Genomic DNA, 16424 nt, shown 5'->3' with positions numbered 1-16424 from the left:
TGCAGAGCTTTTTAAAAACAAGCCGGAGTTGTTAACTGATATGCTAATTCGATTCAATGTCAGCTCAAATGAGCTATTTTGTGGCTTGTTTTCTGCATTTCCCTGAACATTAGAGTAACAAAGGGCATCTCTTTTGTTTGCGCCCCTCCCCCCTCCTCACACTGTCACAAACCTCTCCACTGATCAGACAAAGAGCTTCAAGAAAAACAGGAATAGGCCACACTGCTCCTGTTTTCTTACAAATATACAAACATTCATTCCCCAAAGAATCTGCAGCCTCCACTTCTTCGAGTATCAGGGAACGACCGATTCTGAAAGAAAAGGACCATACTGCATTTTGCAGAGAACCGGTGAGATGGGTGATCCTCAGTTACAGCTTTTCATATTTCTTGTAATGTACCACAATCTAGTGCAATTCTTCTTTCTTTTCCTTCCAGAGCTTGAGGAGATTCTGCCTGTAGTCTCAAACCTATAATAGGCTGTCTGACAGTGGCTGAAGGCCAGCAGACCACTGTCAAGAATGTGTCTTAATGGAAAAGTTGCTCTCAATGACGAGTCCTAAAGAAAGATAAATAAGAGGAGGCAAAAAAAGTTGTTCTCAAATGATTCTCTTCTTTGCCCATCTGTAATTATGTTGCGGATGAATAAGGCCACATTAAGTGTGGGGAAACTTGATTCTTTTTTTTTTTTTTGTGAAGTTTTGAGCAGTTTTTATTTTGTACCCACGCACTGAACAGAAAGACCAAATAATAGTGCTTTGTGTTCTCCGAGATGTATTCAATAAACCAGACGAACACAACATTTTTATCTGTTTTTGTGTAAATGTGCCATTTCAGTTCCAGAAGAAAAACAAGTGGAAGGAAGAACGGAGATGATCAAATCTCCGTTCTTCGTTAAAATTTTAATTATTATAAAACCAGTATTTTGTTGTATATTTACTCAGTTGCAACTACAGCTTGGTTGGTATTTCTGACTCATGCAGAACTTAAATAACAAATCAATTATCAAAGTATTTACCGGCTGACCTTCTGACTGTCTGATGACTCATTAATTCTGTGATGGTCAACATGGGGGATCAGGCCCCAGAAGTGGTCCAGAGCCAAATGTGACAGGGTGAAAAGATGTTTGAAAAAGTTTTCCGATATATATTTTTATATTTATCTGGATATTTTGATCTATATAAGTTCACATCCTCTTCATTAACTGTGGCTACTGATCAGTGCTACATGGGCACCCTTCACATATGAAGCCGTTACTGCTCTGCTGTCGGGGCTCTTTTGCTGGCTCTGTTTGTTCGAGGAGACTGTGGCTGCACGGGAGCTGACCTCGGCGTGTCCAGGTCGTGTCCACTCTTGCAGATTAGGTTTACAATGATCTGCACTGCATTCCCCGGATGCATTTGCGTTTTTGGAGGCCTGATGAGCAGAAGATCAATGCAGCTGTTGCCTTCCTGAACTTCCAAAGGTCATATAAAACTGAGGTGACCTGGCCACCATCTCACAGTTAATGACCACTGAAACAGCCTGTCACGTGAGTCATTATCAATAGCCATTCATTAAGCTTTTAACATATTTAACAGGGAGTCGTTTCCATACCTTTTACTCTTATACTGCCAAAAGCAATTAGCAATATATATCTTTTAAATGAAGGTGCATGTATTGTCTAAAGCAGAGTGTTTTTAGATTTCTCCTTTGCACCAGTCCCAGTTACTATGGCCACTAGAAGGCGCTGTTGATAGCAGATGCCATTTCACATAGATGTTGCTCAAAATAAAATAAAACTATAGGTCCTAATGAGCTTCTTTATTTATTCCATTGGCTTAGTTTATATGGGAGGACAGTCAGCAGACTGCACATGGTGGCTGATACAGGTTTCTGTGACATAAGAGAAACCCTGAAATCCAAATCGAGGTCTATGGAGGACTGGGTTGAATTGAAGTTGTTTGACAATGAAGCCACTGTCACAAGTAGTGTGACAGAATTTAAGGAAATTGTTAAAGAATTTGCTCAATAAAAATACAGCTTGGGGCCATTTGAATAAACCACAGTATGTATTTCAAAACTAAAAAATATGCTATTCTTAAGCATTGTTTGGGTCGATGTTACACATCAGTATGGTATCACAGGGCATTTGGTCGCCATTTAGAAAATGAAATGCACATTTTTGTAAATGTACTGACTCACGTATTGGACACGTAAACAGAGCCATTATAAATATTACTAATGACCTTGTCCCAATACAATGAAACACATCACTGTTAAATGGACACACTCTGAGCTACTTTTCTTTTCCATTCACCCTAGTGAAGTTTCTTCCAGTTAAAAGGGAGTTTTCCTTCTCACTGCTGGGAAGTGATGTTTGAGTCAGAATTGATGGGATTCTCTTTAATTTAATCAAATATTTGATTATTTTACCAATAGAAGCCACACACACACACACACACAAACACATTAAAAAAACAATAAATAAATAAACAATAAACAAATGTGAGGGCACAGTGAGAGCCTTAAATGGCTCTTTTGGAAACAAACTAAAATAAATATTTCCTGGAACTGACCACACAGTGGTCTGAGTCAGCACTAGGGGAGGTCAAAGGTGAAGCTATGCTTTTGTCACAGGACTGAGGAGAACAGGAGGGAAGCCCCGTGTCTTACAGTTTTTTTTTCTCCCCCAGTGTGCTTCAACTGTTTCTCAACAACTGACCTCACTGCAGCAACCGACCATTTGACCAGTGCCCCGAAACTACACAAGCACTCGACGGTTTGAGATACAAATGCTCGAGAAAGGCAAACAAACTTCAGAAATAGAAAAAGATGAATGGAAAAAAAAACTGAGGTTTGTGATGTCCCCAACACAGAAACCTAAACTGCCTTTAAGCTGCTGGAACTACCTGTTTCACTCGTCATGCTGAGGTGCCTGAATCAAGTAATACCAAATAATATGTTAACTTATAGCCCTTATTCATATGGGCCACACAGTAAACCTGGAGCCTAAGAACCTCAGTGCTTACAGTGCGATTACAGGTCGATTACTAATCAAGTTTCAAAGAAAGACTTATGTGGTATTTTAGATACATTATATATTTAAGAGAAATAAAGAAGGCATAAAATTGAATAATCCTGTTAACTATAAAGGCTGCCTCCCTAGCTTTCAGTTGGTAAAGAACACAAATGTTATGGAGTGGTATCATCTTCACATACGCCATGACCTGAGTGCAGCATCACACCATCAAACGAAGGTGGATGTTTGGAGGGCTAACGCTGTGCCACCCTTCTCCACCAGAGTGCAGTATCACACAAACACAAAGCCCAAAGAGCTCTCTCCTACACAAGACAAAGAGACAGACAAGTCAGCAGCATGAGCTGACTTGTTCACTCACAAATACCAACAGGCTGATCAAAGCGGAGTGCTGTGCGCCCTAAGAGGCAGCACGGCAGGCATTATAACCTATAGATGTGGGACAGCAGCTTTAATGATGGAGGGTGCTGAGGGGCGCGCTCTGCCTCCGATTCGTCTTATCTGCTGCCAAACAACCAACACCACCTTTGATGTTCTTTGCTATCTGTTAACAGAGGTTGTTCTTCTCCCAGCAGTGGACTGGTGGATCCATCTTACAGATGTGGATCCAGCTCTCAAACACACACAGTACATTAGGTACATTATACAGTGCATAAGCATATTATACATCCATTTTGGGAAGAGAATTTTTTTTCATGCAGTTAGACATGCCCAAACAGAAACCAACGGTATCAGGTTTTAGAGGTAGCTTCGCAGCTGAGACCCCACCCCAAACCTCATGAACCCGGCTGACACGAAGCCTCTGCTCTGTGGTTGATGGAGGTTTATCAGTGCTGCCGGGGGAAGAGCCTCTGGAAAGGTTTCCCACTCTCATTCTCATTTATCATGCTTGAATGAACACAGTCATAATAAAATGTGCTTGGATTTATTAGCGGTTATATTAAAAGGCATAGAACAACCTCAGATTACAGATGTTGGTGTATCATTACAACCAACATACAAACCATATAACTGAAACACTCCATGGAACACATGACTGTAAAAATAACATGCTGAACTTGTTTGTCATGTGAATGCAGAAGAATGCAGTGTGAGGTGTATTCATATAAGGTTTTAACCGTGGACACATATGAAGACTCCTTTTTTTTCTCCACAAGCCATGAAGCCACGACTGGAGGTAAATCCAGCACCTCTTAACACATTTTAAAAGACGATGAGACAACAAGACGTAGCATCTCCGCGTCTCTCTGCCATGTCGCTAATGACAGGTTAGGCTGGCAGCAGGGTGTCTGCTACGCCTCCTTCAAAAGAACTGCCGCTGAAGCCCGAGCGGGACTGGAGCCTGTCAAATTACAGTGAGATCCCACCTCACTTCCCACTCCCTGTTCCCTCCATCTGTCTATCGCCTCACTGCCACTCCTCCTTTTCCCATCTTTTGTCAGTCTGTCAGGGCTTAAGTACAACTCATTTAAGGATTCGGATAGAGGGGGGAAAAAAAAATCAACGCGTCCGGCCGGTGTCTGTGTGCCCACAAACCTTGGACACGCACCGTACCAAAATGTCTGCGACACTTTGAGAGATTTTCTGGAATTCCCTCAAAGGCAGATTTTCAAAATGGCAGCCGCTGGTGAATGTGTCCCACTGCGTGAACACACGGGGGGAGTCTGGATGTGCTGCTCTCTGATAAGTATTTGATTGAATATCTATGACCAAAAGGTGGAGCCCACCTTCAGCGCCAGCTTTGAGGTCTGGACTTCATCTGGATATTTGGAGAATGTGTTGGGATATTTGGACTTTTAATATGTCACTGTGATTAAAAAAAAAAAGCAAAAAAAAAAAAGCAGTGGCTCTCAGAGGCCATTTTCTGCAGCGGGTAACAATGGAGGGCTCTACAGTATCGCCTTTTTAGCCCTTCCCCTCCCATATCCCTCATCCCTGCTTTGTCCATATCTAGCTCATCCCCTATTTCTCTCTCATCCAACACCCCCCCTCATATACTCTCACCACCACCCCCTCTATCTCTTAACACCCCCCTCCTCTCTCTCTCTCCTCCTTTTCTGTCCAGCCCTCCTCTTCTTGCTCCAGAACTGTCAGATGGCATTAGCTCCTTTCACGCTCATGGCCTGTAGGAATAACAGCCGTGAACCTCGCCGAACAGCGCCATTCTCCTGCTCCAGTTAGCTCTCCACTCAGCACAGGCTGTTGCGCAAATACCAATGTTATTCACGTTGTGCCCCTTCACTTACACAACATGCCCCGGTAAAGGGCAAAGTTAGGCGGACGCAAATCTCAGCAGAGAAGGTCATGGCGCTGAGTAAAGATGCGCGCGTATTGTATAACACGGTCACGCTCGCTCATAATTACCAGCTCGTCCCCCCCGACTCAAGGATCGACCCACAGCTTTGCTAAGATCTGGCTCACGTGGATCAAAAACCGATCCACTTCTTATCTACTTATGGAGCCACAGGGCTGAAAAATTTGTTAAATATATCGTGCTCAGCTTATTTCCCATGAAGTTTTAGCTGCAGGGCAAGTTGTGGTTGGTATTAAAAGCCCACTGTGACCAATAAGCTGTAAAATGCGCAGAAGTTTTCATTGTGTGGAGAAACAGGGTAGAATGATTCTAATATGGCATGCATACATGTAACACACGCTCCACACGGACGGCTGATTTTTATAACGAAGCCTGTCCAGTGGTTAATGTATTCCTGTCATGAAGAGCTTTCGCTATCGTTTACAGCCTTGTATTTGCAGCATCAACACATGTAATATAATCACAAACAGCCGCATTTCAGGTTTAATGGTGTGCATGGCTACCGACGTCGGGTAGGACACCACGAAGGAGGAGGCCGGATTGAGCCAGGCTGGCCTCCCTTAGGGAGGAAGAACTCAACAACTGAAACTCTCACCCAGTTTGGGAGGAGACTTGTATTTGTAGCTGTTGTCGCTAAGTCTGCACTGATTATCTGTGCATTTCATCTAATAGTATTTACACCGCAATAATTAATTAATACACCGTAACATTAAACACAAGTGTGAAGGAAGGTTTGCATGTGTAAGGCTGCAGGAAAACCGCAAATACATTTTTGAGGGGGCGATCCGGACTACGGACGATGCAATTATCAGTCTGACAAGTAAGCAGAGATAGATTAATACAAATATGAGGAGAGTATTTCTCATCACTCTGTGCTCGACAAGCCCAGCATGGAAGGAAGGCTTAGAGGCTAATAATCAAAGCAGATTAGCCCAAGCTCTGATAGATGCTACGCAAGCCTGCTAATCATCCGAGTGATAACCATGAATCATCCAATCACAGTCAGAAATGAGCAGTGTGTTTCAAATTACGATTTTGATGGAATGATCTCGGTATCAGCGGCCCATCAGAGCGCCTCTCTTTGACTTCCATTTGCCTTCCTCTAGTCCATGTCGCAGTAATTCCTCCATGTTAATACAGTACGTGTAAGTCGGTGCATATTAAGTGCGGCGAGGAAGGGTGGGCGGAAACGCTGGATCTTCAGAGCACCGGTGTGACTGTGATCTCCGGCCTGCCTGCCCTGTGATTTAGCCTCAAAATGACAGACTTACCCCTCATTGGGCTACGGGTGGAGAGCTAATGACATGCTGCGTGGGCTAACGTGACTATTAGCCCACTGTGAGCTGCAGGAACTGACAGGAACACAATTCTGTCATTACGCCCTGAGGAGACCTCTAATCAGGGAGGCAGGGACACAAGGAGAGGCCACTCGTACTGGATTCAATGTGGAGACAATGAGGCAATGGACTGGGTCTGCTTTCCTTCAAACTTTAGAACAGTGAGGGTGAGATGTGAGCGTCAGGCGGCATGTCGAGAAATTGCCCTGGATGTAAACCCGAGCTGTTATCATGAGCCAGACAGCAACAAAATGCCTAATTATTGAAGTTCCTCCAATGAACATGGCTGTAACCAACTGTTAAATGTAATGTTTGCTTAAATTCCTCTTCAAGCCATTGCTTGACATTTGCAAATTTATAACATTTACACATTTTGACTGCAATGAATTACCAATAATCAGCGAGTTAAATCCAGATACAGATGTTTAATGGAAATACAACTATATCTGGCATTACAAAGGAGTATTTCAATACACACAAAGGTTTTGCTGCAAAAGCCTTTCTTGACATTAAATCAGCCTTTTCTCCACTTGGGCAACTGTTACACTCCCTGAGAATCATGGAAAGTCTTTGTTCCATGAGCGACGCTCGTCTTCAGTCAAGATTTCACAGTCTTAATTTAATTGTTAAGCATATAAAACCTCAGAGAACTGTGGAAAATCCAGACAAATCAGTGACAACCCAGAGTAAAATGCCATGTGACCAACTTCAAAAACTCCTATCACATTGGAGACGTTTCACATGTTTGGCATGAAACATGGTGCAAATTCACTTTGCCTTGGACTTTCTTATTGACACTAAATTTCACATACATCATCTTTGCGGCTGTTTTGTGTTTAATGCTGATGCTTGTTTCATTTTACCACTGAGCTATGCTTTTGCGCAGAAGAGACCTAAGGTGAGCCCTCTTCAGATTTGAGTAGACACTTCAGCTGCACCTGCTGCTCTTAAAGGTCCTGTTCACTCAACCTGGCCTGCCATGCATCATATATATATTACGGTTCATGTTTTATGGATTTGAACTGCTAGCATCATGGATTTGTAGCCATGGAGAGCCCATTTCCAACTTGTAATTACTACTGGGATAATGACAAGAAACCATTTATTTTCCATTTCACTCACATTTATGGAAAATCCTATGATACAAATTGGGTATTAAAGCTTCTCGAGCTAGTTATACGGTGTTATATTTAAAATCAATATGGTTTGACAGAAACAGACAGTTCAAACTAAATATTTACTTACATTAGTACTTTTTTTCTACGCTGCAGAACAGCCACAACTCAGAACAGCACATAATGAGCATGAGCATAATTTCACCACATACCTGACACTGTGTGAAACGTTCTAATGCTGTAAAACCCACTCATCTTACACTTCAAGCGGATTAAAGCGAACGCTGAGAATTATGAACAGACAGCACCGAGGCAGGTCTACCCGGGAACATTCCTCTCTGCAGTAGGTGGAAGACAGGAATGTGACAAGCCTCCATGCTGCAGCCCACAACCTGTATCTTGGCCATGTTAATCATACATTAGAATCAGTGCAGGCACATACCTACGTACCTGTCTGGGTACCAAAGACACAGAAAAAATCCCTGGGAAATGACCTGGAGTTTACTCATCTCTATGGTTTGACGCATTCTAAATACATATTTTACCAGCTCATAGTGTAGTGTCCGTGCTTTAGTATAAATATCTACTGCAGTACGGCACATTATCTTTCTACAACCGGTATTACTTTAAAGATAACTATTTCAAATGTGAACTATAAACAAGTTAATTTAGTTCAAATATCTCAGATATAGATAACAAAGATATCAGTTATAACCAGGTTTAAACGGGTAAGCTCTCAGCGCAGTAATAATGTAATAATGTAACATGTTATGATCATATAACACTCTGAAAAGGGTCATTCTGCTTTTGCTTATGACCATGTTGGTGCACTTTTCTGCCAATACCCCTGAACATCTACCCGAGGCTTAACAGACACAGATACTTTTTTTATTGCATTCACAGTATAAAATAGCTGTGTCATCTGGAAATAAGGCATCGGGCAACAGGTATGTTGATAAATGATGGGAACTGCAGGAGAATGAGCCCCCCAAAGAGCGTCAAACCTCCACAGAGCAGGTGTGTGAGTCAGCAGTCTGGACTCAGCTAGTGTCACAAAGACCACTGAAGCTAACGGAGACGGAGCACGGTCTGGTAAATGTGTCACTAGACAGATAATGATTCAAAAATGTGAAACTACACGTTTTAGGTAAATATTATTTAATGGTAACCGCAGGATCACCCTAACCTTGCTCAAGCGTGTTTTTATAAAGTAGTTTAGCATTTTAGCAACATTTAATAAGATACTAGTTCATAGGTGATAGCACTAGTAGCAGCAGCTGAAATGATAGCAGGAGCACTGACACTTGTAGAAATTGAGGAAAAGGAAAAAAAATCCCAGTATTTCTAAGGCAATGTAGTCAACATCTCGATCAAACAGCTCTTCATGAGAAAGTGTTTCACTTACCTAGACTACTTTCATTGATTGCATCTGTGAAAACAGAAAACAAAGCTCTTATCAATACACAACAGAGATGGAATGTCAGGACATATTTCAGTAGTGAGGCTGAAGCCTTCTTCTCTGGTAATGTTGTGTCTGTGTGCTGAACCGGGACACTCTGCTTGACGTGCTGAGGCCTGCACTGCAGGAAGGAAAAGGTATGCATGTACTGAGGTGCAGACAATTCATTGTCACTGTAGATGCTGTCAACAAAGCAATGTCCCAGAGTCTATACAAACAGCAGTTTTCAAAATATGCACTGGAGTTATCAACTGCACCCTCTGGTACAGTAGATGCCATTTTATTAGTGACAATAATGTACACACACCAGATGATCAAACTGTCATGTTACAGGAGGAACATTTGTCCTGATTAAATAGTACTTTTTCTTTTTTTGATCTTTATTGATCTGACTGTGCACACTTTACGGAACAATGTGCAATATTTTCAGTGCAATAACCTACTACACTTAGTACTTATTACTCATCTTCTGCTTCTACTTAAAATATTTACTTTTGTTTTAGGTTTTTATATAAAAAAAAGCTGACTTGTGGAGTTTAGCACAAGAATATGAATGTACGCAGACTTTCTTGTAACTGTGCAAATGGCAATAAAGTCTATTCTATTCTATTTTATGGTATTCTATTTATGTCCTTTAATCTGGTGGGCCAAACCCCAATAAACCCAAAAAAAGAAGAAAAAAAGGCAGTGAAGGTTAATTTGCTATTAATTATGGTCTTAGCAGCATGTCACATGATGCAGTGGGCTCTCTGATTATTTGGACGTTTCCACTTGTGAGATCGCCAACAATCTCACTGCTATCCAGAGGATACTTGTGGAAATACGTTGTCTGTTTTGGCTCCATTTTGAGAGTTTAACTGGAAAAGTGAGCTGTTAAGGTGCTCTGGCATCAGATGCGATTCCTGCTGTGACCGTACTTCATAGACTTCTGACCTAAGACATAGATGGAGCACGGCATCTAAACAATGAAGGCAAACTTAGCTGCAGCTGCCAAAAATGGTATATTAACAAGGAAAGAAAAAACATATATAAATATATCGGCTAAGCCTGTTTATGTCTGTTAGAGTCATTATGACTAACCAGCATGTTTATAGTATGTCATTTTAGCATTAAGTTAAAGTTATGTTCAGTTAATTTAATGAAGGAGTACTCTATACTGCCTGTACAGACAGCAGCTTAAATATTAGTTATTCTGTTTGTACTTGGTACTGGGAAGTCCCTAAATCTAAATACATGTACATCTTCTAAAAAGAATGGCATTTGTGCAAATGAGAAAGATTCCTTTCATTTCCAGTTCTGTTTGGCTGCATACTGCATACAGCAACAGTGTTGTATGTATGTGCATGCACATGCAAGCATTACCATTGCTAAAACCATCCTGTGTCTGCAGAATAACAAAATAATCTGGTGCCCTGTTTATCTGCTTATCCAAACCAAAAAGGTCTACAGGGTGTTGCACTTGTCAGAATTGTTTTTCTCATTTGGGTTGACTGTTCCTTTAAACAAAAATACATAAAAAAAAAACATGAGATGGTGACGACATGCTGCGAGAACAGTGGAAGATAACAATAGTAAGAATCATATTCCTCACCAACAGTCATGTCCTTGTACAGTTAAGACAATGTAACACTGGGGGTGGTCCCAAAACATCACAACAACAACATCATAAATGCCTTTTTAAATCCTTCTTCGTCATACAAAAAAGGAAGTCGTGTCAATTATAGCGACGGGACATGTGTGACTGTTTAATAGTTGTCTTAAAAAGTGCACATAACTGCCCCAGTTGACTTATCAGATTAATCTAAAGGCTTCACAACCCCTGCCCTCCTCATCAGCAGCTTAGCGAAATGCTCCTGACATCCTCACACCGAGCGCCGAGAGCGAGGCAGCCTTACGAGGCAGAAATGGTGACATCACCCGCACAACAGCTAAACAAAATAGGCCACAGCTGTTTGGTTCTTTAGGCTACAAATTAGACTCAATATGTCACACGGCATCACATCACAGGGAGGACTGAAGGAATAAGCACTGAGCCGCCTCAGCTGGACTGAGCTGCTGCTGCTGCTATCTCTTTCTGCTTGCTTACTTTCTCTGTTCTGTTTTCCACACACACACGGCACTCATGCTAATTTGTACTATGAAGAATGAGCAACGGAGGGTGTGTTGGTGGTGAATGGATGAATTATGGAGGGATTTAAATAATAAATGGGGCCTCTTCAAGCAGAAGAGAGAGTCCTTAAAGAGGGGGGGTACTCAGGGAGGTAGTGGGACACTTTGTGGAAGCCATCGTCTCTAAAGAGATCTGGGGCATATGAATTATACCTTACTGGGTCCATTATCACTTATCAAAGCATCAAATGAATTATTCTGTGCATGGAGGCCCTGGCGAATTTGCGCACAGCACTGCCACAGTTCCACTTCAACAAGAAAACAGAAGGAAAGTGCGACGCTTCCATATGCACACATATGGAAGCAGAGATAGAAACACCTGGCAGGAATCAGTTAGCTGTCAGCGTGGAGACATTAAGCCTCCATATATAAAACAGTTCATGAAGCCTTTAATGATGCAGACACTGTATTTACATCACGCGACTGAGGAAACACTAAACATCATCCTTACATTTATCCTCCCAGATAAACTCTCAGCAATCCTTAAAGGGATGAGACAAGTCAATTTGGAGACACATGGAGCATAAAGAAAAGAGAAAATGGGAAAAGAAATGGGTGGGGGATCATACGCTTTTCTCAGACCTCAACTTAGTGAGTGTAGTCTAAAAATACCCCCGCCTAGCTCAGTGGGAAGGCTTCCCCAAAAACCGACTCAATATTTCACCAGCAGCATGTGGGGAGCATCCGACTCTTGTCTGAGGCTTCGGTTCATGCCACGTAAGTAAGACCAATATTAGATCAAATCTTTTTTATTGAAATAACTTTATTTAGATGAAGACTAAAATTCCATGTAATGCAGTTGCCATGCCATGCAAATTCTGCTGGAGAGTCAGAATTTCCAAAAGTGTTTAAGATTGTCCACAAAAAACTCCACCCACTAACCACGCAAGCCTACAAAAACATCCATGAAGACACAAAACCACCACAGCTGTTGATCCTAAGCACGCTTCTATTGGATTGCACTAGCATTTACCGGCTTTTTGATCACTCAGCTAATTCTGCAAAAGTTGAACCCTGACCGTAAATGACAAAATAGGAACTAGTCTTGGATAAAAGTGTCCTTTCCACGAGATCACTGTGGCAAAAATACTTTTATGATGCAATGTGTGAATCATAAGCTGGACCTAAAGTATCCTGTTCAGGCTGTTATGTTTCTCTAATCCCTAGCCATGATAATAGAAAGGAAGTTTTTACTGATTTATCAGAAATCAGATTAGTACAGAAAGTCAACAATAATCTGGCTAAATGTAGTGAGTCTCTCTATCCTTCTTCCCGCAATAGTACATGCACAGCAAGGTGATGAGCTAACTCACAGTCTTAGGCTTTAGCTTCTAGACGCAGATAAATCTTCACGCCCATGTGCACTCAAGATCAAAGACAGAATGAATATTTAAAGGAAAAAAATGGAAATTTGGATGATTATCATTTAATAAATGACTCATTGAACGATTTTGGCATTGCAAGCCTAAACCGCAATGCTACTTGATCTCAAGGAGGACAGGAATAAGACAAAGTGGAGCAAATGTAAAGCAGTGTGTGTTGAGACCCCTCTGTGAGCCGTGCACTGTTTGTGTTTGGTCTGAAGCTGCAACTGTATCTGAGGCACAGGCCGGGGACGTCACTCCTCGGCTGGGTCCCCCGAGACGACCTTTCACCCTTCAGCTCACCAGCGCCCGACAAAAAAGAGAGAGTATGGGAGCATTGGGGTCACTTTGGTGACGTTGCTGCTCACCCTTGCATTACCCCTGCTGGTCCCATCTTGACATTCGAACCCTGAGAAACCGCAGTATTCAAAGTGAAGGCCAAAGAGCTGAGGAGGACGCATCAAGGTGGTCTGATCAAAGCCGAGCAGCACCTCCGGAAATCTGAGCCATTCTTGTTGTTTTCAGCTCAGTCCTCAGATCTTTTCTGGCCCAAGTGGGAGAATATGAAAAAGGACAAAACCAAATGGCAGCCTCCTTATCGCAAGTCAATACCCCATCATTAACAACAGCATAATCCACAGTCCAGATGTATTTTGATATATTTATCGAGGCCACGCAATGCACCTTGTTATTTCAGTATCTTCGGTTTTTCCACGCGATGGTGAATGACAGTGCTGAAATGAGGGGAAATACTTTTTCATTTAGCTGGAGTTTGGGTTGTGTTTCATCTTATTGCTCAAATGACGGCTTTTAATGCGCCAGCATTCATAACCCGTGCCTCTTATCACAGCTCCCTCCAACACTTGATGGAATTTGCCATCGCACAATGGCTGGAAAATATACTTCAAAGGCAAGACGCATCTAATCTCCTCCATTCTGCACATTGCAAATTTGCTGTGATAATAAGATCCTGCCTTCCCAAGCGTTCTTAGGGATCTGAATCAAGGATGAGAATTTCATCTCTCTCTCTGCCCCTGTTTCTTTCTATCCCGCTCTCCCCCAGTGTGGCATTGTGAGGAGGTGGCGGCGGGGCTGTGCTGCACTTTGAGAGAATCTCCGCAACAGCAATACTGCATATCTGTGGAACCCATCCCATCCTTATGTAAAAGCCATATTTCGCAGTGCTATTTCGAACACAAACTCACGCACACACACACAGACAACAAGAGAGACACAACTGACAGCACAGCACAGTGACCTAGTTTCCATGCGGCCCAGAAAGATCAAGCATGACTCCCTTAGAACTGCTATTGGCACAAAAACCTGGTTCAGTGCATTCAGTCAGGCCAGTGCACATTGCAGGCAGCAAACCTACCAATCACACAACCACAGCTGCTTCAGCTACAGCTTGCAATGTCAAGATGTGCTGCAGAGATCCTGAAACATTCTTGCTAAAGTTGCAAGACAAGTGGAATTGCAAACGGGAAGGCAGGCAGGAAGCCCCGCAGGTAAAGCTGTGTGCTGTGTTTAGTCTGGGAGAGGGCAGGTTGAGGACAGGCCTGTCATCGTAGGCACAGCTGCAGGACATGCAGCAACAACACCCCCTCGGACCCCCTCTACCCAACTCCCAGCACCCTACATACAGCACTCCACCCCCTCCAGGTTATATGTACACATGGAGAAGGTTATGGATGGAGATGCTATCACAGAGAGCGCATTAGCACAACAAAGAGGTGTTTTAGAGACAGGCCCGCCAGGGTAATTAGCTGATCCCTAACCAAGATGCCGTGTTCGATAGATAACAACATGCTAATGTGAAGACACAGTGTTGAGTGTTAAAGGAGGAGTTGCAATTTGAGTCATGGTCAACAAAACACCCCAACATCACTGTGAAATTGTGGCTTTCATCGAGTAACTCATTAGCATAAAATCAAAAGTTTCATACTTTAATAGAACAGATACCAGTTTCTTCTTCATTACTGTCCAGCATACGTCCAAGATGTTACAGTCTAGCTTAGCCCAAAGATTAATAACTGCGGAAAAAACGAAGTGTAACTACACCAGAGGTGTCTGAAAGTCAATAGCAAATGAAGACAGTTTGAACATATGCAATGTATGGTGCGTGAAAAATGAATATCTGCCTTCAATATAGCTACAGTTGTTGCGGCATTCTTAAATTTGTGCAGAAATACAAAATTCAAAACCTGCTATCCTTATGAATTATTCCAGAAACACAGAGTGCTGCTTATAAATGTATTAATAATCCAAAGTTTGAAACATCACATTTGACCTCCTTATTGCGTCAAATGTTGTGCAGGGTCCAACTATACAAGGAATTTTTTCATCTCTATGTTACAATTGAAACTCCTCTGATTCCACAACATCCAGACGAGTCTTGGATTAATCGAGGACTATACTTTTAGCCAATACATCAATGAGACAACTCTGCGGTTGTTCAAAAGTATATTAGTATATTATTGTGTATATCTTTTTCAGGTATATCTGCAACGATCAGGCACAGAAAAATAAAATAATCTCATACCAGAGGACGAACGTCTCTTTAAGCATTTCTCACCAGGAATACAGGCATTGCAACCCACTAGGCAATATCAGCATGCATTACACTCAGCTTCTAAAGCACAGGTTTAAAGGACCTATTTGTAATAAATATTGGGGAACAAGCCAATAGCTGTTTCTTTAACAATGTCTTTTCAGAAAACAGAGAGGAATAAACAACGCAACCATACAACAGGCATTATGCAAACAGTCTTTTCAAAATGTCTGAAACAATGATGCACCAAATGTCTTGCCTCCCCATACTTTCAGGACACTGGTCTAATCTCTTTCATAATCCGGACATCAGAAACAGGAAGACATGTGACTGTCAACAAAGCTCCAGTTTCTCTTGCTGCAATTGCATGCAACTTGCAAGCGAGACCTGAACTTTTCAGACATCTGTATGAGTCTGCACACAGCGAATGAGAGTGGGATTCAGGTGAGTAAACGACATGCGAGGCATGATGGGGAGGCAAGTGGACAGGTGGAGCGGCTTCGCCGCCCTGACATTCGCGGAGGTATCCGCTTTAATATCATCTCAGTGTGACTGGGAGGCAAGCGGTGCCGCAGCAGTATTTTGTTAATGCCAAACAAAAGGCTTGTGTGGCAGCGTGTTGCCAAGTGTGGAGCGCTGTATGTTATCCAGGTCAGAGTGATCTAATCAGGTGTGAATGGAAGCACTTGGCCACGCTCCAGGCTTCGCTATGCCGTCATCACTCACAAGGAAGGAAAACAGACATATTCGTGTTACTACACTTGTTAGGACACTTGAACGTAAAAAGCTCACACCATGTTTTCAACCAGAATGTATTTATTTGGTACTAATCAGCGGCAAACCCTTAAAGACGACTAAGGGACATAAAGATTGATGGGAAATTAAGTCAATTACTGTTGTTTTTTTTTTTGTTATTTCCATCCTGGTAGAAGCGCAGGAAAAGATTTATTGATCAGGAAACAAAGCGCCATTGAAAAACAACTGTGATAAATATGACCAGCATGTAGACCTACTATTTGTATGTTTCAAAATAGGTGTAAAAATCAATTTTTTAATTTAGGATATGTACTGTACATGTAAAAATAAGTATCTTTAAT

General features: G+C 42.1%; 1 protein-coding gene across 1 annotated transcript in view; it reads right to left on the bottom strand.

Moving 5' to 3' along the window:
• nr6a1a (nuclear receptor subfamily 6, group A, member 1a) overlaps nucleotides 1-16424 on the bottom strand; it is a 78445-nt gene that overhangs the window by 25272 nt on the left and 36749 nt on the right. Inside the window, exon 3 of the mRNA XM_047592064.1 lies at nucleotides 9190-9213. Within this exon, the coding sequence (XP_047448020.1) occupies nucleotides 9190-9213 (24 nt within the window). The remainder of the gene's footprint in view (nucleotides 1-9189; nucleotides 9214-16424) is intronic.

The sequence above is a fragment of the Mugil cephalus genome, chromosome 8, assembly GCF_022458985.1.
Source record: "Mugil cephalus isolate CIBA_MC_2020 chromosome 8, CIBA_Mcephalus_1.1, whole genome shotgun sequence".
NCBI lineage: Eukaryota > Metazoa > Chordata > Actinopteri > Mugiliformes > Mugilidae > Mugil > Mugil cephalus.
This window is presented reverse-complemented; position numbering and strand designations above follow the sequence as displayed.